Source organism: Camellia sinensis, chromosome 3 (genome assembly GCF_055761805.1).
Source record: "Camellia sinensis isolate YWXY chromosome 3, ASM5576180v1, whole genome shotgun sequence".
Lineage (NCBI taxonomy): Eukaryota > Viridiplantae > Streptophyta > Magnoliopsida > Ericales > Theaceae > Camellia > Camellia sinensis.
Window position 1 is genome coordinate 131,818,010 of NC_138963.1, and position 24,805 is coordinate 131,842,814.

General features: G+C 39.6%; 1 protein-coding gene across 1 annotated transcript; it reads left to right on the forward strand.

The window, feature by feature from the left end:
• The first annotated feature begins 16,427 nt into the window (after nt 1-16,427).
• LOC145821834 (uncharacterized) lies at nt 16,428-22,891 on the forward strand. The gene is made up of 6 exons (XM_082918407.1): nt 16,428-18,418; nt 18,514-18,610; nt 18,767-22,165; nt 22,243-22,320; nt 22,429-22,538; nt 22,651-22,891. The coding sequence occupies exons 1-6, from the start codon at nt 16,428-16,430 to the stop codon at nt 22,889-22,891; spliced, it is 5,916 nt and encodes a 1,971-aa protein (XP_082774533.1).
• The last annotated feature ends 1,914 nt before the right edge of the window (nt 22,892-24,805 follow it).

The following is a 24,805-nucleotide window of genomic DNA, read 5'->3' on the forward strand; positions in this document are numbered from 1 at the left end:
TCTATTCCTTGGAGGCTGAGCAAGATTAGTTTGAGTTAAACATGGTCACTTAAGAGAATGAAGCTATAAGTTGCCAAACCTAATTAGTTCCTCGAACAAAACAGAGAAGGGTGGAGAAGGACGGAGAGAGTTAGAGAGAAACTTTCTTCTTGAGAGCTAGAAGGGAAAGTTAGAGAAAAGAAAAGGAAACGGGATTAAAATTAAATTGAATTCTAATTCATCATTTTGGACTTGAGAATTTAACACTTAGGTGATGTAGAAAACCTTAAATCAGGTGCTTACGTCAAACAAATGTCGTGAAGCTACAATTACTCGGTAAAATCTCTAATCTCTTTCTTGTAGGTTAAGCAAGATTAGTTTGTGTTAAATTTGGCCCTTAAGCTAAAAAAACGACAAGTTGCCCAAGCCAATTAGTTCCTAGAACAAAAGAGAGTAGTTGGAGATGGACGGAGAGAGTTGGAGACAAACTTTCTCCTTGAGGTCTAGAAGAGAAAGCTAGAGAACGGAAAGGGAAATAGAATGAAATTTGAAGGGAGTTCAAGCTTAGCATTTTGGACTTGCGAATTGAACACTTAGGTGATTTAGAAAACATTAAAAGAGTTGCTTAAGTTAAACTGCTATCGTCAAGCTACACTTACTTGTCCACCAAAAAAAAAAAAAAAAAGGCTACAATTACTCAGTTAATTTTCTTTCTTGGAGGATAAGCATGATTAATTTTAGTTAAACTTGGCCACTTAAGCTAATGAAGCTATTAGTTGCCTAACCTAATTAGTTCCTACAACAAAAGAGAGCATGGTGGAGGAGGACGGAGAGAGTTATAGAGAAACTTTCTTTTTTGAGAGCTAGAAGAGAAAGTTAGAGAAAAGAAAAGGAAATAGTATTAAAATTAAAACGAATGGAAATTTAGCATTTTGGACTTGAGAATTGAATACTTAGGTGTGATTTTGATAACATTAAATGAGTTGCTTAAGTTAAACGAATATCGTTAAGCTACGATTACTCAGTAAATTCTCCTTTTTGGAGGCTAAGCATGATTAGTGTGTCTTAAACTTGGCCGCTTAAGCTAATGCAACTGTTGGTTGCCTAAGGTAATTAGTTCCTAGAAGAAGAGGGAGAGGACTGGAGAAAGGACGGAGAGAGTTGGGGAGAAACTTTCTTCTTGGCAATTCATCATTTTGGATGAAAATTAAAGTGAGTTCCAATTCATCATTTTGGACTTGAGATATATACACTTTGGTGATTTAGAAGACATTAAGTCTATGCTTAAGTAAAACTAATATCGTTAAACTACAATTACTCAGTAAATTCTCTTTCTTCGTGGATAGGCATGATTAATTTGAGTTAAACATGGCCACTTAAGCTAAAGAAACTAATAGCTGGATAAGCTAATTAGTTCCCAGAACAAAAAGAGAGAAGGATAGAGAAGGACGGAGAAAGTTGGAGAGAAACATTCTTGTTCATAACTAGAAGAGAAAATTAGAGAGAAGAAAGGAAATAGAATGAAAATTAACCAATTGATCCTTTTGGACTTGAGAATCGAACACTTGGGCTATTTAGAAGGCCATAAATGATGCGCTCAAGTCCAACTAATATCGTTAAGCTACAATTACTCTGTAAAATCTCTTTCTTGGAGGCTAGGCGAGATCAGTTTGAGTTAAACATAGCCACTTAAGCTAGTGAAGCTATTAGTCCTAGAACAAAAGAGAGAAGTTGTAGACGGACAGAGGGAGTTAGAGAGAAACTTTCTCGATGAGATCTAGGAGAGAAAGTTAGAGAAAAGAAACGGAAATAGGATGCAAATTAAAGCGAATTCAAATTCACCCTTTTGGACTTGATAATTGAACACTTGGGTGATTTAGAAAACATCAAATGAGTTGCCTAAGTCAAACTGTTATCGTTAAGCTACAATTACTCTGTAGATTCTCTTTCTTGGAGGCCAAGCAAGATTAGTTCGAGTTAAACTCGGCCACTTAAGCTAATGAAGCTGTTAGCTGCCTAACCTAATTAGTTCCTAGAACAAAAGAGAGAAGGGTGGGGAACGACGGAGCGAGTTGGAGAGGAACTTTCTTCTTGAGAGCTGGAAGAGAAAGTTAGAGAAAAGAAAAGGAAATAGGTTTAAAATCAAAGCGAATTCAAATTCATGCTTTTGGGCTTGAGAATTGAACACTTAGGTGATTTACAAAACATTAAATTAGTTCCTTTACTACATCGTCAAGCTACGGTTACTCAGTGAATTCTATTCCTTGGAGGCTGAGCAAGATTAGTTTGAGTTAAACATGGTCACTTAAGAGAATGAAGCTATAAGTTGCCAAACCTAATTAGTTTCTCGAACAAAACAGAGAAGGGTGGAGAAGGACGGAGAGAGTTAGAGAGAAACTTTCTTCTTGAGAGCTAGAAGAGAAAGTTAGAGAAAAGAAAAGGGAAACGGGATTAAAATGAAATTGAATTCTAATTCATCATTTTGGACTTGAGAATTTAACACTTAAGTGATGTAGAAAACCTTAAATCAGGTGCTTACGTCAAACAAATATCGTGAAGCTACAATTACTCGGTAAAATCTCTAATCTCTCTCTTATAGGTTAAGCAAGATTAGTTTGTGTTAAATTTGGCCACTTAAGCTAAAAAAACGACAAGTTGCCCAAGCCAATTAGTTCCTAGAACAAAAGAGAGAAGTTGGAGACGGACAGAGAGAGTTGGAGACAAACTTTCTCCTTGAGGTCTAGAAGAGAAAATTAGAGAACGGAAAGGGAAATAGAATGAAATTTGAAGGGAGTTCAAGCTCAGCATTTTGGACTTGCGAATTGATCACTTAGGTGATTTAGAAAACATTAAATGAGTTGCTTAAGTTAAACTACTATCGTCAAGCTACAGTTACTTGTCCACCAAAAAAAAAAAAAGGCTTCAATTACTCATTTAATTTTCTTTCTTGGAGGATAAGCATGGTTACTTTTAGTTAAACTTGACCACTTAAGCTAATGAAGCTACTAGTTGCCTAACCTAATTAGTTCCTACAACAAAAGAGAGAATGGTGGAGGAGGACGGAGAGAGTTGGAGAGAAACTTTCTTTTTTGAGCGGTAGAAGAGAAAGTTAGAGAAAAGAAAAGGAAATAGTATTAAAATTAAAGCGAATTGAAATTCAGCATTTTGGACTTGAGAATTGAATACTTAGGTGTGATTTTGAAAACATTAAATGAGTTGCTTAAGTTAAACGAATATCGTTAAGCTACGATTACTCAGTAAATTCTCCTTTTTGGAGGCTAAACAAGATTAGTGTGTCTTAAACTTGGCCGCTTAAGCTAATGCAACTGTTGGTTGCCTACGGTAATTAGTTTCCAGAAGAAGAGGGAGAGGATTGGAGAAAGGACAGAGAGAGTTGGGGAGAAACTTTCTTCTTGGGAGCTAGAAGAGAAAGTTAGAGAGAAGAAAGGGAAATAGGATAAAAATTAAAGTGAGTTCCAATTCATCATTTTGGACTTGAGATATATACACTTAGGTGATTTAGAAGACATTAAGTCATTTGCTTAAGTAAAACTAATATCGTTAAACTACAATTACTCAGTAAATTCTCTTTCTTCGTGGATAGGCATGATTAATTTGAGTTAAACATGGCCACTTAAGTTAAAGAAACTAATAGGTTGATAAGCTAATTAGTTCCTAGAAAAAAGAGAGAAGGATGGAGAAGGACGGAGAGAGTTGGAGAGAAACATTCTTGTTCATAACTAGAAGAGAAAATTAGAGAGAAGAAAGGAAATAGAATGAAAATTAACCAATTGATCCATTTGGACTTAAGAATCGAACACTTGGGCGATTTAGAAGGCCTTAAATGATGTGCTCAAGTCCAACTAATATCGTTAAGCTACAATTACTTTGTAAAATCTCTTTCTTGGAGGCTAGGCGAGATCAGTTTGAGTTAAACATAGCCACTTAAGCTGGTGAAGCTATTAGTCCTAGAACAAAAGAGAGAAGTTGGAGACGGACAGAGGGAGTTAGAGAGAAACTTTCTCGATGAGATCTAGGAGAGAAAGTTAGAGAAAAGAAACGGAAATAGGATGCAAATTAAAGCGAATTCAAATTCACCCTTTTGGACTTGATAATTGAACACTTGGGTTATTTAGAAAACATCAAATGAGTTGCCTAAGTCAAACTGTTATCGTTAAGCTACAATTACTCTGTAGATTCTCTTTCTTAGAGGCCAAGCAAGATTAGTTCGAGTTAAACTCGGCCACTTAAGCTAATGAAGCTGTTAGCTGCCTAACCTAATTAGTTCCTAGAACAAAAGAGAGAAGGGTGGGGAACGACGGAGCGAGTTGGAGAGGAACTTTCTTCTTGAGAGTTGGAAGAGAAAGTTAGAGAAAAGAAAAGTAAATAGGTTTAAAATCAAAGCGAATTCAAATTCATGCTTTTGGGCTTGAGAATTGTACACTTAGGTGATTTACAAAACATTAAATTAGTTCCTTTACTACATCGTCAAGCTACGATTACTCAGTGAATTCTATTCCTTGGAGGCTGAGCAAGATTAGTTTGAGTTAAACATGGTCACTTAAGAGAATGAAGCTATAAGTTGCCAAACCTAATTAGTTCCTCGAGCAAAACAGAGAAGGGTGGAGAAGGACGGAGAGAGTTAGAGAGAAACTTTCTTCTTGAGAGCTAGAAGAGAAAGTTAGAGAAAAGAAAAGGAAACGGGATTAAAATTAAATTGAATTCTAATTCATCATTTTGGACTTGAGAATTTAACACTTAGGTGATGTAGAAAACCTTATATCAGGTGCTTACGTCAAACAAATATCGTGAAGCTACAATTACTCGGTAAAATCTCTAATCTCTTTCTTGTAGGTTAAACAAGATTACTTTGTGTTAAATTTGGCCACTTAAGCTAAAAAAACGACAAGTTGCCCAAGCCAATTAGTTCCTAGAACAAAAGAGAGAAGTTGGAGACGGACGGAGAGAGTTGGAGAAAAACTTTCTCCTTGAGGTCTAGAAGAGAAAGTTAGAGAACGGAAAGGGAAATAGAATGAAATTTGAAATTTGTGTTTTGGTTGGCCATTCATGCCAGATTAAATACGGGGGATAGATTGCATTTGTTTGGCATCGTTCCTAACCATAATCCCGTTTGCCCATTTTGTCAAGCTCCGGAGGAGAATCATTCCCACTTATTTTTTAGGTGTGTGTATTCCTCTAATATTTGGGGTGCCATCCAGGTTAAATGTGATTCTAGTTGGCCCCAATTATCTTGGCAGGAGACTGTGATCTTTGCTACTAAGTCTATCGAAGGTAAGACCTTGCAGTCTGTCATAATGAAACTCTCTTTTCTCTGTACTGTTTATCATATCTGGCTTGAGAGAAACAGGAGGGTCTTTAGCAATGATAGCAAACCTGAGGTTACTGTTACTAACTTTATTGTTCAAATGGTTAGAGGTAGGATGCTTTCTTTGGATAATTTAATCAACTCTGCAGGTGATCCTTAGTACTTGGATCAGTGGAACCTACCTCCTACAATTTTGAAGTTGCCCCCGGCTAACACTGCTGGGAGCAGTTTGAGTGTGGAAAGTGCATCTATATTGAGGGTCTAGTGAAGGTGAGCATATATTGTGGGATTTCTAATGTGGTTTCTCTTTGCAGCTTGTTATTATGGTGGGTTGCATCCGAAAGTTACTGTCTTTCCTCACCTCAGCATTTTCGGTCACTGTTTTGTGTGGGCCGAGTGTGGAGAGTTTATATATTTTCTTTCTAAAATGTGGGTTGAGGGATGTGAGACCGAACACTTGGTTATTTCTAATTGCTATTATTTATTATACTCTTTATATGCAGGTTAAGGAGGCATCTACATACAGTTCTGTGGACATCCTGAGTGAGTTTTTGAGTAGTGGGCCTAGTGAAGTGAGTAGCTATAAAGAGTGGAGTGCTATTATCAGATGTGGGTCGAGTGATGGGAAGTCTTACATTTTTAGGATGTCGTTCTTCTGTTCTATGACAACATTTAATTTCGGCACTTACCTTTTATTTCTCACTGAACAGGTCCATATGTCTCTGTGTTGGTGGTGTGGAGGTGGCAGTAACTTGCGCCGTTCTTGCCATCAGCATTCGGCTGGGTGCTGCTCCTTAGTTTTCGGTTATTTTCATATATAGATGGTATGCTGGATTTTATCTGGTGGTGTGGAGGTGGATGCAAATTGCACCCTTTGTGGAAGATTTTCTCGACTTGGGGCTGTTATTGGGCTATGGCTGCAAGCTGCGCCGGGTCTCTACATCTCCTTGGGATTATCAGTTGTCTTATGTTGCGGTTGTATATTCACTTTTTTGTTTGTTTGTTCGTGTGGTTACTGTAAATATTGCCCTTCTTGGGCTGGTTCTCTTTTGTTTTGATTTCGTTTGAGCCTTATAGCAGGGATGGTCTTTTGGTGTGTTATGATAGTTGTTTGGGTTCATCATCTCAATTTCGGCTGGTCCTACTATATCCCTATCTGTTTTGGGACATGGCTTTTGTACAAGTTATATGGTTTAGGCCTTGGTAGGTTGATGATGGTTTTGGTCTTCTAGCTTTGCTTGGTTGTTTCTTGTTTCTTTGTCGTTGTTGGTAGTTTGTGGTAGGGCCAGGGGTATGCCCCTTGTATTCGTGTAAATTTTCCGTGTTTTATTTTATTTCTTATTCACCAAAAAAAAAAAGAATGAAGGGAGTTCAAGCTCAGCATTTTGGACTTGCGAATTGAACACTCAGGTGATTTAGAAAACATTAAATGAGTTGCTTAGGTTAAACTGCTATCGTCAAGCTACAATTACTTGTCCACCCAAAAAAAAAAAAAAAAAAAGGCCACAATTACTCAGTTAATTTTCTTTCTTGGAGGATAAGCATGATTAGTTTTAGTTAAACTTGGCCACTTAAGCTAATGAAGCTGTTAGCTGCCTAACCTAATTAGTTCTTACAACAAAAGAGAGAATGGTGGAGGAGGACGGAGAGAGTGAGAAACTTTCTTTTTTGAGAGCTAGAAGAGAAAGTTAGAGAAAAGAAAAGGAAATAGTATTAAAATTAAAGCGAATTGAAATTCAGCATTTTGGACTTGAGAATTGAGTACTTAGGTGTGATTTTGAAAACATTAAATGAGTTGCTTAAGTTAAACGAATATCGTTAAGCTACGATTACTCAGTAAATTCTCATTTTTGGAGGCTAAGCAAGATTAGTTTCTCCTAAACTTGGCCGCTTAAGCTAATGCAACTGTTGGTTGCCTAAGGTAATTAGTTCCTAGAAGAAGAGGGAGAGGACTGGAGAAAGGACGGAGAGAGTTGGGGAGAAACTTTCTTGTTGGGAGCCAGAAGAGAAAGTTAGAGAAAAGAAAGGGAAATAGGATGAAAATTAAAGTGAGCTCCAATTCATCATTTTGGACTTGAGATATATACACTTAGGTGATTTAGAAGACATTAAGTCATTTGCATAAGTAAAACTAATATCGTTAAACTACAATTACTCAGTAAATTCTCTTTCTTCGTGGATAGGCATGATTAATTTGAGTTAAACATGGCCACTTAAGCTAAAGAAACTAATAGCTGGATAAGCTAATTAGTTCTGAGAACAAAAGAGAGAAGGATGGAGAAGGACGGAGAGAGTTGGAGAGAGAAACATTCTTGTTCATAACTAGAAGAGAAAATTAGAGAGAAGAGAGGAAATAGAATGAAAATTAACCAATTGATCCTTTTGGACTTGAGAATCGAACACTTGGGCGATTTAGAAGGCCTTAAATGACGCGCTCATGTCCAACTAATATCGTTGAGCTACAATTACTCTGTAAAATCTCTTTCTTGGAGGCTAGGCGAGATCAGTTTGAGTTAAACTTAGCCACTTAAGCTAGGGAAACTATTAGCCCTAGAACAAAAGAGAGAAGTTGGAGACGGACAGAGAGAGTTAGAGAGAAACTTTCTCCATGAGATCTAGAAGAGAAAGTTAGAGAAAAGAAACGGAAATAGGATGCAAATTAAAGCGAATTCAAATTCACCCTTTTGGACTTGATAATTGAACACTTGGGTGATTTGGAAAACATCAAATGAGTTGCCTAAGTCAAACTGTTATCGTTAAGCTACAATTACTCTGCAGATTCTCTTTCTTGGAGGCCAAGCAAGATTAGTTCGAGTTAAACTCGGCCACTTAAGCTAATGAAGCTGTTAGCTGCCTAACCTAATTAGTTCCTAGAACAAAAGAGAGAAGGGTGGGGAACGACGGATCGAGTTGGAGAGGAACTTTCTTCTTGAGAGCTGGAAGAGAAAGTTAGAGAAAAGAAAAGGAAATAGGTTTAAAATCAAAGCGAATTCAAATTCATGCTTTTGGGCTTGTGAATTGAACACTTAGGTGATTTACAAAACATTAAATTAGTACGTTCACTACATCGTCAAGCTACGATTACTCAGTGAATTCTATTCCTTGGAGGCTGAGCAAGATTAGTTTGAGTTAAACGTGGTCACTTAAGAGAATGAAGCTATAAGTTGCCAAACCTAATTAGTTCCTCGAACAAAACAGAGAAGGGTGGAGAAGGACGGAGAGAGTTAGAGAGAAACTTTCTTCTTGAGAGCTAGAAGAGAAAGTTAGAGAAAAGAAAAGGAAACGGGATTAAAATTAAATTGAACTCTAATTCATCATTTTGGACTTGAGAATTTAACAATTAGGTGGTGTAGAAAACCTTAAATCAGGTGCTTTCGTCAAACAAATATCGTGAAGCTACATTTACTCGGTAAAATCTCTAATCTCTTTCTTGTAGGTTAAGCAAGATTAGTTTGTGTTAAATTTGGCCACTTAAGCTAAAGAAACGACAAGTTGCCCAAGCCAATTAGATCCTAGAACAAAAGAGAGAAGTTGGAGACGGACGGAGAGAGTTGGAGACGAACTCTCTCCTTGAGGTCTAGAAGAGAAAGTTAGAGAACAGAAAGGGAAATAGAATGAAATTTGAAGGGAGTTCAAGCGAATTGAAATTCAGCATTTTGGACTTGAGAATTGAATACTTAGGTGTGATTTTGAAAACATTAAATGAGTTGCTTAAGTTAAACGAATATCGTTAAGCTACGATTACTCAGTAAATTCTCATTTTTGGAGGCTAAGCAAGATTAGCTTGTCTTAAACTTGGCCGCTTAAGCTAATGCAACTGTTGGGTTGCCTAAGGTAATTAGTTCCTAGAAGAAGAGGGAGAGGACTGGAGAAAGGACGGAAAGAGTTGGGGAGAAACTTTCTTCTTGGGAGCCAGAAGAGAAAGTTAGAGAAAAGAAAGGGAAATAGGATGAAAATTAAAGTGAGCTCCAATTCATCATCTTGGACTTGAGATATATACACTTAGGTGATTTAGAAGACATTAAGCCATTTGCTTAAGTAAAACTAATATCGTTAAACTACAATTACTCAGTAAATTCTCTTTCTTCGCGGATAGGCATGATTAATTTGAGTTAAACATGGCCACTTAAGCTAAAGAAACTAATAGCTGGATAAGCTAATTAGTTCCTAGAACAAAAGAGAGAAGGATGGAGAGAGTTGGAGAGAGAAACATTCTTGTTCATAACTAGAAGAGAAAATTAGAGAGAAGAGAGGAAATAGAATGAAAATTAACCAATTGATCCTTTTGGACTTGAGAATCGAACACTTGGGCGATTTAGAAGGCCTTAAATGACGCGCTCAAGTCCAACTAATATCGTTGAGCTACAATTACTCTGTAAAATCTCTTTCTTGGAGGCTAGGCGAGATCAGCTTGAGTTAAACTTAGCCACTTAAGCTGGTGAAACTATTAGCCCTAGAACAAAAGAGAGAAGTTGGAGACGGACAGAGAGAGTTAGAGAGAAACTTTCTCCATGAGATCTAGAAGAGAAAGTTAGAGAAAAGAAACGGAAATAGGATGCAAATTAAAGCGAATTCAAATTCACCCTTTTGGGCTTGATAATTGAACACTTTGGGTGATTTGGAAAACATCAAATGAGTTGCCTAAGTCAAACTGTTATCGTTAAGCTACAATTACTCTGCAGATTCTCTTTCTCGGAGGCCAAGCAAGATTAGTTCGAGTTAAACTCGGCCACTTAAGCTAATGAAGCTGTTAGCTGCCTAACCTAATTAGTTCCTAGAACGAAAGAGAGAAGGGTGGGGAACGACGGGGCGAGTTGGAGAGGAACTTTCTTCTTGAGAGCTGGAAGAGAAAGTTAGAGAAAAGAAAAGGAAATAGGTTTAAAATCAAAGCGAATTCAAATTCATGCTTTTGGGCTTGTGAATTGAACACTTAGGTGATTTACAAAACATTAAATTAGTTCCTTTACTACATCGTCAAGCTACGATTACTCAGTGAATTCTATTCCTTGGAGGCTGAGCAAGATTAGTTTGAGTTAAACATGGTCACTTAAGAGAACGAAGCTATAAGTTGCCAAACCTAATTAGTTCCTCGAACAAAACAGAGAAGGGTGGAGAAGGACGGAGAGAGTTGGAGAGAAACTTTCTTCTTGAGAGCTAGAAGAGAAAGTTAGAGAAAAGAAAAGGAAACGGGATTAAAATTAAATTGAACTCTAATTCATCATTTTGGACTTGAGAATTTAACACTTAGGTGGTGTAGAAAACCTTAAATCAGGTGCTTACGTCAAACAAATATCGTGAAGCTACAATTACTCGGTAAAATCTCTAATCTCTTTCTTGTAGGTTAAGCAAGATTAGTTTGTGTTAAATTTGGCCACTTAAGCTAAAAAAACGACAAGTTGCCCGAGCCAATTAGTTCCTAGAACAAAAGAGAGAAGTTGGAGACGGACGGAGAGAGTTGGAGACGAACTTTCTCCCTGAGGTCTAGAAGAGAAAGTTAGAGAACGGAAAGGGAAATAGAATGAAATTTGAAGGGAGTTCAAGCTCAGCATTTTGGACTTGCGAATTGAACACTTAGGTGATTTAGAAAACGTTAAATGAGTTGCTTAAGTTAAACTGCTATCGTCAAGCTACAATTACTTGTCCACCGAAAAAAAAAAAAAAAAAAAAGCCCACAACTACTCAGTTAATTTTCTTTCTTGGAGGATAAGCATGATTAGTTTTAGTTAAACTTGGCCACTTAAGCCAATGAAGCTATTAGTTGCCTAACCTAATTAGTTCCTACAACAAAAGAGAGAATGGTGGAGGAGGACGGAGAGAGTTAGAGAGAAACTTTCTTTTTTGAGAGCTAGAAGAGAAAGTTAGAGGAAAGAAAAGGAAATAGTATTAAAATTAAAGCGAATTGAAATTCAGCATTTTGGACTTGAGAATTGAATACTCAGGTGTGATTTTGAAAACATTAAATGAGTTGCTTAAGTTAAACGAATATCGTGAAGCTACGATTACTCAGTAAATTCTCATTTTTGGAGGCTAAGCAAGATTAGCTTGTCTTAAACTTGGCCGCTTAAGCTAATGCAACTGTTGGGTTGCCTAAGGTAATTAGTTCCTAGAAGAAGAGGGAGAGGACTGGAGAAAGGACGGAGAGAGTTGGGGAGAAACTTTCTTCTTGGGAGCCAGAAGAGAAAGTTAGAGAAAAGAAAGGGAAATAGGATGAAAATTAAAGTGAGCTCCAATTCATCATCTTGGACTTGAGATATATACACTTAGGTGATTTAGAAGACATTAAGTCATTTGCTTAAGTAAAACTAATATCGTTAAACTACAATTACTCAGTAAATTCTCTTTCTTCGCGGATAGGCATGATTAATTTGAGTTAAACATGGCCACTTAAGCTAAAGAAACTAATAGCTGGATAAGCTAATTAGTTCCTAGAACAAAAGAGAGAAGGATGGAGAAGGACGGAGAGAGTTGGAGAGAGAAACATTCTTGTTCATAACTAGAAGAGAAAATTAGAGAGAAGAGAGGAAATAGAATGAAAATTAACCAATTGATCCTTTTGGACTTGAGAATCGAACACTTGGGCGATTTAGAAGGCCTTAAATGACGCGCTCAAGTCCAACTAATATCGTTGAGCTACAATTACTCTGTAAAATCTCTTTCTTGGAGGCTAGGCGAGATCAGCTTGAGTTAAACTTAGCCACTTAAGCTGGTGAAACTATTAGCCCTAGAACAAAAGAGAGAAGTTGGAGACGGACAGAGAGAGTTAGAGAGAAACTTTCTCCATGAGATCTAGAAGAGAAAGTTAGAGAAAAGAAACGGAAATAGGATGCAAATTAAAGCGAATTCAAATTCACCCTTTTGGGCTTGATAATTGAACACTTTGGGTGATTTGGAAAACATCAAATGAGTTGCCTAAGTCAAACTGTTATCGTTAAGCTACAATTACTCTGCAGATTCTCTTTCTCGGAGGCCAAGCAAGATTAGTTCGAGTTAAACTCGGCCACTTAAGCTAATGAAGCTGTTAGCTGCCTAACCTAATTAGTTCCTAGAACGAAAGAGAGAAGGGTGGGGAACGACGGGGCGAGTTGGAGAGGAACTTTCTTCTTGAGAGCTGGAAGAGAAAGTTAGAGAAAAGAAAAGGAAATAGGTTTAAAATCAAAGCGAATTCAAATTCATGCTTTTGGGCTTGTGAATTGAACACTTAGGTGATTTACAAAACATTAAATTAGTTCCTTTACTACATCGTCAAGCTACGATTACTCAGTGAATTCTATTCCTTGGAGGCTGAGCAAGATTAGTTTGAGTTAAACATGGTCACTTAAGAGAACGAAGCTATAAGTTGCCAAACCTAATTAGTTCCTCGAACAAAACAGAGAAGGGTGGAGAAGGACGGAGAGAGTTGGAGAGAAACTTTCTTCTTGAGAGCTAGAAGAGAAAGTTAGAGAAAAGAAAAGGAAACGGGATTAAAATTAAATTGAACTCTAATTCATCATTTTGGACTTGAGAATTTAACACTTAGGTGGTGTAGAAAACCTTAAATCAGGTGCTTACGTCAAACAAATATCGTGAAGCTACAATTACTCGGTAAAATCTCTAATCTCTTTCTTGTAGGTTAAGCAAGATTAGTTTGTGTTAAATTTGGCCACTTAAGCTAAAAAAACGACAAGTTGCCCGAGCCAATTAGTTCCTAGAACAAAAGAGAGAAGTTGGAGACGGACGGAGAGAGTTGGAGACGAACTTTCTCCCTGAGGTCTAGAAGAGAAAGTTAGAGAACGGAAAGGGAAATAGAATGAAATTTGAAGGGAGTTCAAGCTCAGCATTTTGGACTTGCGAATTGAACACTTAGGTGATTTAGAAAACGTTAAATGAGTTGCTTAAGTTAAACTGCTATCGTCAAGCTACAATTACTTGTCCACCGAAAAAAAAAAAAAAAAAAAAAAGCCCACAACTACTCAGTTAATTTTCTTTCTTGGAGGATAAGCATGATTAGTTTTAGTTAAACTTGGCCACTTAAGCCAATGAAGCTATTAGTTGCCTAACCTAATTAGTTCCTACAACAAAAGAGAGAATGGTGGAGGAGGACGGAGAGAGTTAGAGAGAAACTTTCTTTTTTGAGAGCTAGAAGAGAAAGTTAGAGGAAAGAAAAGGAAATAGTATTAAAATTAAAGCGAATTGAAATTCAGCATTTTGGACTTGAGAATTGAATACTCAGGTGTGATTTTGAAAACATTAAATGAGTTGCTTAAGTTAAACGAATATCGTGAAGCTACGATTACTCAGTAAATTCTCATTTTTGGAGGCTAAGCAAGATTAGCTTGTCTTAAACTTGGCCGCTTAAGCTAATGCAACTGTTGGGTTGCCTAAGGTAATTAGTTCCTAGAAGAAGAGGGAGAGGACTGGAGAAAGGACGGAGAGAGTTGGGGAGAAACTTTCTTCTTGGGAGCCAGAAGAGAAAGTTAGAGAAAAGAAAGGGAAATAGGATGAAAATTAAAGTGAGCTCCAATTCATCATCTTGGACTTGAGATATATACACTTAGGTGATTTAGAAGACATTAAGTCATTTGCTTAAGTAAAACTAATATCGTTAAACTACAATTACTCAGTAAATTCTCTTTCTTCGCGGATAGGCATGATTAATTTGAGTTAAACATGGCCACTTAAGCTAAAGAAACTAATAGCTGGATAAGCTAATTAGTTCCTAGAACAAAAGAGAGAAGGATGGAGAAGGACGGAGAGAGTTGGAGAGAGAAACATTCTTGTTCATAACTAGAAGAGAAAATTAGAGAGAAGAGAGGAAATAGAATGAAAATTAACCAATTGATCCTTTTGGACTTGAGAATCGAACACTTGGGCGATTTAGAAGGCCTTAAATGACGCGCTCAAGTCCAACTAATATCGTTGAGCTACAATTACTCTGTAAAATCTCTTTCTTGGAGGCTAGGCGAGATCAGCTTGAGTTAAACTTAGCCACTTAAGCTGGTGAAACTATTAGCCCTAGAACAAAAGAGAGAAGTTGGAGACGGACAGAGAGAGTTAGAGAGAAACTTTCTCCATGAGATCTAGAAGAGAAAGTTAGAGAAAAGAAACGGAAATAGGATGCAAATTAAAGCGAATTCAAATTCACCCTTTTGGGCTTGATAATTGAACACTTTGGGTGATTTGGAAAACATCAAATGAGTTGCCTAAGTCAAACTGTTATCGTTAAGCTACAATTACTCTGCAGATTCTCTTTCTCGGAGGCCAAGCAAGATTAGTTCGAGTTAAACTCGGCCACTTAAGCTAATGAAGCTGTTAGCTGCCTAACCTAATTAGTTCCTAGAACGAAAGAGAGAAGGGTGGGGAACGACGGGGCGAGTTGGAGAGGAACTTTCTTCTTGAGAGCTGGAAGAGAAAGTTAGAGAAAAGAAAAGGAAATAGGTTTAAAATCAAAGCGAATTCAAATTCATGCTTTTGGGCTTGTGAATTGAACACTTAGGTGATTTACAAAACATTAAATTAGTTCCTTTACTACATCGTCAAGCTACGATTACTCAGTGAATTCTATTCCTTGGAGGCTGAGCAAGATTAGTTTGAGTTAAACATGGTCACTTAAGAGAACGAAGCTATAAGTTGCCAAACCTAATTAGTTCCTCGAACAAAACAGAGAAGGGTGGAGAAGGACGGAGAGAGTTGGAGAGAAACTTTCTTCTTGAGAGCTAGAAGAGAAAGTTAGAGAAAAGAAAAGGAAACGGGAATAAAATTAAATTGAACTCTAATTCATCCAGAAGCGACCAGTCGTTCAACCAAGGAAAGTGGGGAAGAAAGTAGATCTAGAGAGAGAAAGCTCCCCCCGGTGTTGATTCATGGTGGTATGTTCTGGTACAGTCTCGGCCAGCTTGTTTAGCTTCTCCTCTCAATAATCTGAGTTGGAGTGAGCATGTTTTCAGTGTGAGCTTAGTGTAGTTACACATTGTTTTGACTTTTGACTATTGTATTTGAGGATATCTAATCTGGAAGCTCATTTTTAGTGGGTTCTTAGATCGAAGATGATTCTCAATAGCAAGAGGTCGGCGGTTGTTGAGTTAGTGGATGCAGTTCTACGGTGATCTTCTTTGCCGTCGTTGGGTATCGGGTGTGCTTCGTGGAGGCGGTCTTGCCGTTCATGGAGGTGGTTGTATTTCATCCACTGTGGTACTAGTGGGTTTGAGTTAGTTCTATCCAGTCCGGTGTCCATTCCGGTTGTTCTGTCTATGCTTTGATTATGGCTCAGGCGACTCCACCATTTAATCGACGCTGGTTTGCCTACTTCTTGGTGGTATAGGGGGTGGTGTGTTCTTCGGAGTATTCTGGTGTTTTGGCTGCCTACATCGTAACTGCTGGAAACGCTTTCCTGTGCATTAGGAGTTGGTTTCAGTAGTGGTTGGTTGCCTCGCTGATTATACTAGTGGTGGTGTGGTAATATGTTGCGCTGATGGTGCGTTATGGACTCTTGGATATGGTGTCCATGGTTTGGGCTAGCTTCCGGCTTCGTCCAGTGTGAGACGGTCGTTGAAGGTTGCTGGTCTTCTCCGGAGCTGGACTGGTTTTCTCTAGCAACGGTGTTTTTATCGCCGGTGGTGGGTCGCGTATGTTGGCTCTTCACGGCATTGTGGGTTTATGTGCTACACCGGTGGTGTTTCTTGGACCCTATCGGTGTTAGTACTGTGATTTCGATGTGCTCGTTTTGGTGCCTTGTTGGGCTTTAAGCCGACGGTGTGGGTTTATATGTTGCGCCGGAGGTGTGTTCCTTGACTGGGTGTGGCCTCTGGCGATGGTGTTCGAAGATGATGATGTTACTACCACGCTGCCGTGGGCGCGTGAGTTGAGTATTGGAAGCTCACCCACGTTGGGCAGAGTTTCCAGCTGCAAATACGCCTTCTATCACGTGGGTTGATGATTGGTTTTTGAATTATTTTAAGTGGGTGTCAGCTGGAAAATGTAGCTTTTGGAGGCAACAAGTGGAGGTATTATTTTGTTAATACGTGGCTATCCAACTTTTATATTTTTATCCCCTAGACCAAGGACTTAAAACATGGGTTAGAGAGAGAAGCTCCCACATCTCTCTAGAAACTCCTTGTTTCTAGGGTTTTCAATATCTCATTGAGTGATGATCGGAGTTAATGCTCTAACCAAATCTGAGTGCTCCCTTAGTGCACGTGTACGCAATACAGGAATGAATGTTTTAGGGTTGGTCAAACCCATTGAGGCTTTAGGTCTTGTGCAAAACTCGTTTGAAGTGTTGGCTGCGGGAAACATGGATCCATTGGTGGAGAGTCCTATGGATCGCGATCTTGAACCTGATCAAACTCTTGAGGCTTCGCGTGAAGGGGGAACCAAGAGGCAAACGGATCCGAAGTTGGGATCTACAGTTACATCGGGAAAACTCCAAGAAGCTACAGAAGATACATCGAAGCACGAGTCTTCACGACCTCAGGGTGATGGAGATCGTGGGGTAGCGGGTTTGAAAATGGTAAATCAGAGTAGATCTATGGAAACGAAGGGGGCTATTCCAGATTCTGGGAGGGGTCGTCCTATCCCTTCTCAGCAAGGAGCGAGTCTTGTCGCTGAGTCAACTCAGCTGATCACGAGTTCAACGAATCTTCCGTCCGGAGCAACGATCGACGATGGTAATGCCTTCTTGACTCCGGTGTGTCAAGGTACTAACCCTAAATGGTCTGAGGAAGTGGAAGAGGAACATAATAGGTTTCGGGATCTCCCTAACAGTCTCGATGTAGCCAGGAATCGAGGAGAGGGCAAACAAAAGGTGAATCCAAGGGAGGCAGAGAAGATTACAGATACTGTAGTCCCTTTGGTGGACCACAGTTACAACCCTAATCCCCAAGGAGGGCGTGGGAGGGGAGGAGGTAGTTATCGAGGAGTGAGAGGAGGGCGAGGTGGAGCTGGGAGCAGCAGTGCTATGGAGGAAGGGAGACCTGCACAACAACGGACATGGGCTAATGTAGCTGCACCGTCAAGGTCGAGTGTTAAACTCAGGTATATTCCTCCTTCTTCTGTTGATGATGCGATAGTCGTGCATATGCCTCCCAGATCTGAGCCACTTGACAAATGGGACTCCTCCCTTATCGGTTACTTTGTTGATAAGGGAGTGGGGTATAATCATCTGCGTAATAGTGCCTTTGGGCTTTGGAAGTCTAAAGGATTAAAGGAAGTTCAAACAAATGGGGATGGGTTTATGTTTTTTATTTTTGATTCCCCAGAAAGCTGCAGAGAAGTACTTGAAGGGGGGCCTTGGTATATCGGAGGCTACCTTCTTATCCTCAAGCAGTGGAAGAGAATGATGAAGTTGGCAAAAGAGAAGTTTACCAAAATCCCAATCTGGGTAAAATTCTTCAACATTCCAATGGAGTACTGGGACCCCGATGGGTTTAGTAGAATAGCAAGTGCGATTGGAAATCCCCTATTTCTGGATCAGCTCACGGCTAGGGGTAGCAGACTGGCCTTCGCTAGAGTTTGTATTGAAATCGAGGCAACTTCCAAATTGCCTACTTATTTCCAGATCTGGTGTGATAATGAAGCTGTATTAATCCGTGTAGAATACCAAGGCCTTCCTGCTATATGCCAACACTGTCAGATTTTTGGGCATGAGACTGCTAAGTGTGTTTCAACCCAGGTTGCCCACTTGATCTCTTTACAAAAAAACACTGAGGAGCAAACTACGGAGTTGGTAGATGAGTGGACAACTGTTACAGCCAAAGGTAAGAGAAAGGTGGGAGAACCAGAACCAGCTCTCAGTCCCGTCTTGGAGGAGGAAACAGATCCTATCAACATGATGGAGGAGTTGGCCCCTAACCCAATGGTAGAGGAGGCTCCCAAACCTTTCCAAGCAGTGGTGGATCTCTCAGAGAGTTCGGAGGAGAGTGCAGAGATGGACCCGGCTAAAGAAATGGACAAGTTTACAGAAAAAGTTCTGGAAATCACGAAGCTGGTTATTCCTCAGACAGCTGAGCACATGGAGTCAGTGATCGCTGAAGTCAAGTTGGCAAGGGAAATCAAAAAAGCTTCTACTCACCAAGCAGCTAATCAGATGAGTGGTAAGTCCTCTGGCAAAGGTACCAGCAGCCAGAGGAGGAAGAAAAGGTAACCCAGGTTGTAGTTGGTTGTGGTTTGGCTTTTTGTCGAGTCTCGTTTTTTTGTATCCCAATGACTGTTAAAATTGCTTTTTGGAATGTTAGAGGGTTGAATGACCCTTCTAAACATAAGGAAATTAAAAATTTGGTTCTCAATGAAAATATCAATGTCATGGGTGTTTTGGAGACTAAGATCAAACAAGTAAATGAAAATAAAATTTGTTCCAAGTGTTTTGGTGATTGGTCTTTTTTGTCTAATTCCCAACCAACTGTAACTGGTAGGGTGTGGGTGTGCTGGAATAATGTTATTTGTAATGTCCAATTGATCTCTATGTCTAACCAACATATTTTTTGCAAGATAACGGAGTTGGCTACAAATGATGTTTTTTTTGCAACTTTTGTTTATGCTGAAAATAAACACAATTTAAGACTTCCTCTTTTTGAGAGTTTGGCTCAGATCTCCCGGGCTAAATCCAAATCCCCTAGTATTTTTTTGGGTGATTTCAATGCTACCAGAATCCGTCAGGAAAAAGTGGGGGGGTCCTCAAACTGGTCTTCTGAGCATGAGGCGTTTAATACCTGCATAAATGAGTCTGAATTGGCTGATCTTTCTTATGGGGGATGCCAGTTCACTTGGTCTAACAAAAGGTGTGGTGGTGAGTATATAGCCACGAAAATTGATAGGGTGTTAATCAATGAGGCTTGGTTAGACAAATTTCCTGAGTCTACTGCATTTTTCCTCCCTTCAGGGGTCTCTGATCACTCCCCTGCTGTGGTCAACACATCTATTGCTAAGACCTCTTTCAAAAAGCCCTTTAAGTTCTTTGATTGTTGGTCTAAACATCCGGAGTTTATCTCTACTGTGTCCTCCTCTTGGAATCAATATATTAGAGGTGTCCCTATGTTTCGGGTGTATCAAAAACTGAGGCAACTCAAGGTCAAACTCAAACTCCTAAACAAAAAGGACTTTAGCAATATATCGCTCCGTGTTCAAGCATCAAAGACCAATTTGGACCTTCTCCAATTTAAATTAGATAAGGACCCATTGAATTGTGTGCTTCAAGGTCAGGAGAGGGAGGAGCATAAGAAGTATTTAGATCTTAGACAGGTGGAAGAGAGTCTTGCCCTTCAGAAATCTAGAATCCAATGGCTCGGGCTTGGGGATAGGAATAGTAGCTTCTTTTTTAGAACTGTCAAAAGTAATATTAATAGGGGGAAGATTCTGAGTGTGGATATGGGTAATGGCCTTAGATCCACTGAAAGTGGTGACATTCACAGTGCTTTCATCCAGTACTTCACTAATCTTTTTGGTTCCCCTTTTGAGGATGAGTATCATGGCTTTGAGAGAATCAGATCTCTGGTACATTCCAAGGTCTCTGATGACCAATCTGTTATGCTGAGTAGGCCTGTTACTGATGATGAAATTAAGGAGGTCTTTTGGTCCCTCAAGGCCAATAAGGCCCCTGGCCCTGATGGCTACTCAGCGGGCTTCTTTAAGAGCTCTTGGGATATTGTGGGTAAGGAGGTGACTACTGCTATCAGGTCCTTCTTTGAGTCTGGCAAGCTTCTCACAGAAGTCAATAGCACTATCATTGCCCTTATCCCCAAGATTCCCAATCCCATGAAGGTGGGTGATTACAGACCTATTTCTTGTTGTAACACTATTTATAAATGTATTGCCAAAATCATAGCGAATAGAGTTAAGCTTGTGTTGCCGAGTTTGATTGATCCTGTTCAATCTGCTTTTGTTCCTGGTAGAAGGATATCGGATAATATATTTCTGTCCCAAGAGATCATGAGAGGTTACCATAGAGACTCCAAGGTCCCTAGGTGTGCTATGAAAGTGGACATCATGAAAGCCTATGACAATGTTAGATGGGAGTTTATTCTTGATATCCTCAAAGCAATGGATTTCCCTCTAAATATGATTAATTGGATCAAGGCGTGTATGACCAGTCCCTCTTTCTCTATTTGCATTAATGGGAGTCTTCATGGGTACTTCAAAGGTTCCAGAGGACTTAGACAGGGAGACCCTATGTCTCCTTACCTGTTTGTGCTAGCTATGGAAATTCTTGCTAGAATCCTTGCTGAAAAAGCCAAGAGTCCTATGTTTAAGTTCCATTGGAGGTGCGATAAGACCAAAATTGTGAACCTTTGTTTTGCTGATGATCTGATGATTTTCAGTAAAGGTGATCCTAGGACTGTGAACCTTATTATGCAAGGATTGGATGAATTCAAAAGGCTATCAGGCCTTACTCCGAGTCCTAACAAGAGTAATATCTTCTTCTCTGGGTGTAACAGGCACCTCAGAGAGGAGATTCTTCATATTGCTAATGAGGGAACTCTCCCGGTTAAATACTTGGGAGTTCCTTTGATTACAACTAAGCTCAAGGCTTTTGATTGCCAAATTCTGATTGATAGGATTACGAAGCGTATTAGGAGTTGGACTAATAAACTTCTATCCTATGCGGGTAGAGCTCAACTCATTCAAACCATCCTCTTTTCGATGCAAGTGTATTGGTCTTCTATGTTCATCCTTCCTAGAAAGGTTATTAGAGATATTGAGAGCCTGCTTAGAGCCTTTCTTTGGTTTGGGTCTGATTTGAAGAAGCATAGTGCTAAGATTGCTTGGAGCTCCATTTGTAAACCCAAGAATGAGGGGGGCTTGGGTTTCAAAGACATGGGTATTTGGAATAAGGCTGCTGTAGCTAAACATGTTTGGTTCCTCTTCTCTGGTGGAGAGGGCTCTATGTGGTGCCAATGGGTCAAGTCCTACTTACTCAAAGGTAGGAGTTTCTGGTATGTTAAAGTCCCTAGTGACCCCTCATGGGTCTGGAGGAAAATCCTGAAGCTTAGACATCTCCTTCTCCCCCTTATTAAACTTAAAATTGGTAATGGGGAGCAAGCTTTTCTATGGTTTGATAACTGGCACCCCCTTGGACCCTTGTGGAGCAGATTTGGACCCAGAATTGCCTATGATTCAGGTCTTGACTGCAACTCTAAAGTTAGCTCCATCATCTCTAGTGGTGCTTGGAAGTGGCCTTTCCCTAATTCTTGGGAGATCCGAGAGTGGATTGCATCTACTCCCTCCACTTTTAAACCCTCTGTGAACACTCAGGACTGTCCTTGGTGGAGTATTACTGGTGATGGTCTTTTCACTATTCAGTCTACTTGGGACTGCTGGAGGGATAAGGGTCCTAAAGTCTCTTGGAGTAAATTGCTTTGGGGGCATCCCTATATTCCTAGGGTTAGTTTTATTGTTTGGTTGGCTATTCATGAGAGATTGAATACCAGGGATAGATTGCAGGTCTTTGGGCTTATTACTCACCCTAGCTGTCCCCTCTGTAATGATCCTACGGAGAGTCATTCACATCTCTTCTTTAGGTGTGCATATTCATCACAGATTTGGGCTGCTATCCAGGGTAAATGTAATGTGAGTTGGCCTAACCTCAACTGGGCTGACAATGTTGAGCTGGCTGTGATTTCTACTAAAGGTAGATCTCTGAAGTCTGCTATTACTAAGTTGTCTTTTATGTGTACGGTGTATCACATCTGGAGGGAGAGGAATAATAGAGTTTTTAGTCAAACTAGTATTCCTGCTGAGATTGTCACCAAACAAATTATCCAAATGGTGAGGGGTAGGATTACTTCTTTGAGTAATGTGATGTTGTCTACAGGTGATAGCTGGTTTTTGTCACAATGGAATCTGCCAACAACAATCATGAGTTTGCCTATTGCTGGAAGAGGCACGAGGGATGTGAGTTCACCTATATTTTGAGGGTTGAGTGAAAGTAGCATATACTGAGTGTTTCTTTAATGGTTATTATCTTGCAGGTACACTTGACAATCAGTTTCTTCATGATGTTTAATCTAAGGAATGGACAGGTCAAGACTCAATGTGGGTTGAGTGAAGTGAGCCAGTACATTATACACTCTAAATGTGGGTTGAGAGATGTGAGTAGTACCAAAGCTGGCATTCTAATGAGTTTGTATATATGCTGTATATTTTCTATTTTGCAGGACAAGAATGCTCTTTCAACTCAGCTACTATTCCAGACGGAGTCTATATCTGTGAGTTGTGGGTTGAGTGAAGTGAGACACTATATGGAGAGGAGAGACATATCTATATTGTGGGCCGAGTGTAGTGAGAATTTATATAATTTATGCTCTTTTTCTGCTCCTATTTGATCACAAAAACAGTTTCAACTTCTATATGTGGCTGTTTTTTGTCCATGTTTACAGTTCCATGTACAGGGGGAGTTTATGTGACATCAAGCTGTGCAAATCTGGAAGATGCAGTGTTGTTCCCAAAATGTTTTACTGGTGGTGGAGAGGTGGCAGCATTTTGCGCCCTTCTTGGTGGCTTCGTGACGATTGGAAACCCGTTTCGGCAAAGGCAGCTAAAGGCGCCTTGTCTAAAATCCTCAATAAGTCAAAGGATAGGTCTACCTATGGCTGTATTAGTTATTTTGTGTCCTCTTAGTGTTTTATTCTTGGTTGTAATTTGTTCACCTCCTGGATGTTTGTAGTCCATTTAGCTAGTGTGTGGGGCCCATTTTGGGCTGTTTTGTTATTATTTTTTATGTCTTTTATGTTGTTTTGGACATGTTTTCGCTTGCATTTCATGGTGGCCTTGTGCAGGCCCCCTGTTTATCATGGACATGGCGCCTGAACAGGTCTTATGCGGTCTGTCTTGTTTGTAAGTCTGTTCGGTTGGGTTCTTGTGTTGTAGCTAGGTTGTAGCCTGTAGCTTTGTAGCTTGGTTGCTGCTCCTTTTGGTGTTTTGTTGTAGTAGTGGTAGGGCCTGGGGTATTCCCCTTGTAATCGTGTAATTTTTGTTTTGTTTTATTTATTCTTATTCACCAAAAAAAAAAAAAAACTTTTATATTTATATTTATATAAATATATATTGTGGAGATTTGGGTCTTATGTTTTGTTGATGGCTGTTTGGTGGGTTTGCAAACTGGGGCCCACGTGTTTTGTTTTGCACGTGGGTTGGGTTTGTTGTTGAAATAGTGAGTTGCTTATGGTTTTTAGGCCCACTTGAGTGGTTTTTGGTTTGGAAACAGTGGGTCTTTAATTTTGTTTAGCCACAATGCAGCAGTCCTTTTGTAGCTAGTTATTTCATGTTGATTGATTGTGTGATCCTCATGTGACTCGATATGAGGGTGGTTTCGAGCCATCTCCACCAAGAGTGATTGGGGAGTCACTGCTATGGGGAATAGTGGTTCGTTAACTAGCCGAGTTAGAGACTGGGAGATGAGCGGGAGGATAGCTACTGGTTTTCTGGTCGCTTCTTGTCTTCATGTGACCCATCCTAATTGATTGCATTGCCACGCCTGACATGGAGTGAAGGGGACACTGCCGTGGGGTTTGAGGCTTGTGATCTACTAAGGAAGGGACTGGGGGATGTGATGATTGCTCTCATGTTTTGATTGGCTATGCATTGGTTTGTTGTAGCGGGGCTATTGTTTTTTCACTAAACTTCTCGGGACCGTGGATTATGGTTTTTGACTATGCAGGCTTCATGTGACTTAGCCAGGATCTTTCATGGGATAGATATTTTCCTTCGTCATGGCTTTGGTTGAGTGGCTAGGATGTCACGGCTATGAGAAGCGAGATGCTTATTGGATTCCATGTTTTCATCCGAGGTAGAGACTGGGAGCAAGCGGGGGCAGCTATCATTTTTCGATTGGTCTTGTTGGGTGTTTAGTTAGTTACATTTGTATTGTGTGTTTCCTGTTATGTTTTATGTATCTGTGGTGTTTTTTTTTGTTTATTTGCCCATATATCCACCCCAAGTTTCCATCTATTATCTCTGATGATAGGGGTTACTTGGGGACAAAAACGATATATGGGCAAATTGGGGTTCTATTTTCTATTGTTCTTTTGCTTCAGCGAGTGTGGCTTTATGTTGTAGGATGTCCAGTGGTAGTTTGTTGTGTTTTGTTCGTCTATTATTTGCTGTTGGGTGTACCTGGGGTATGCCCCTTGTAAACTTGTACATTTTACTGTTTTTATTTTATGACTTACTTACCCAAAAAAAAACTCTAATTCATCATGTTGGACTTGAGAGTTTAACACTTAGGTGATGTAGAAAACCTTAAATCAGGTGCGTACGTCAAACAAATATCGTGAAGCTACAATTACTCGGTAAAATCTCTAATCTCTTTCTTGTAGGTTAAGCAAGATTAGTTTGTGTTAAATTTGGCCACTTAAGCTAAAAAGACGACAAGTTGCCCAAGCCAATTAGTTCCAAGAACAAAAGGGAGAAGTTGGAGACGGACGGAGAGAGTTGGAGACAAACTTTCTCCTTGAGGTCTAGAAGAGAAAGTCAGAGAACGGAAAGGGAAATAGAATGAAATTTGAAGGGAGTTCAAGCTCAGCATTTTGGACT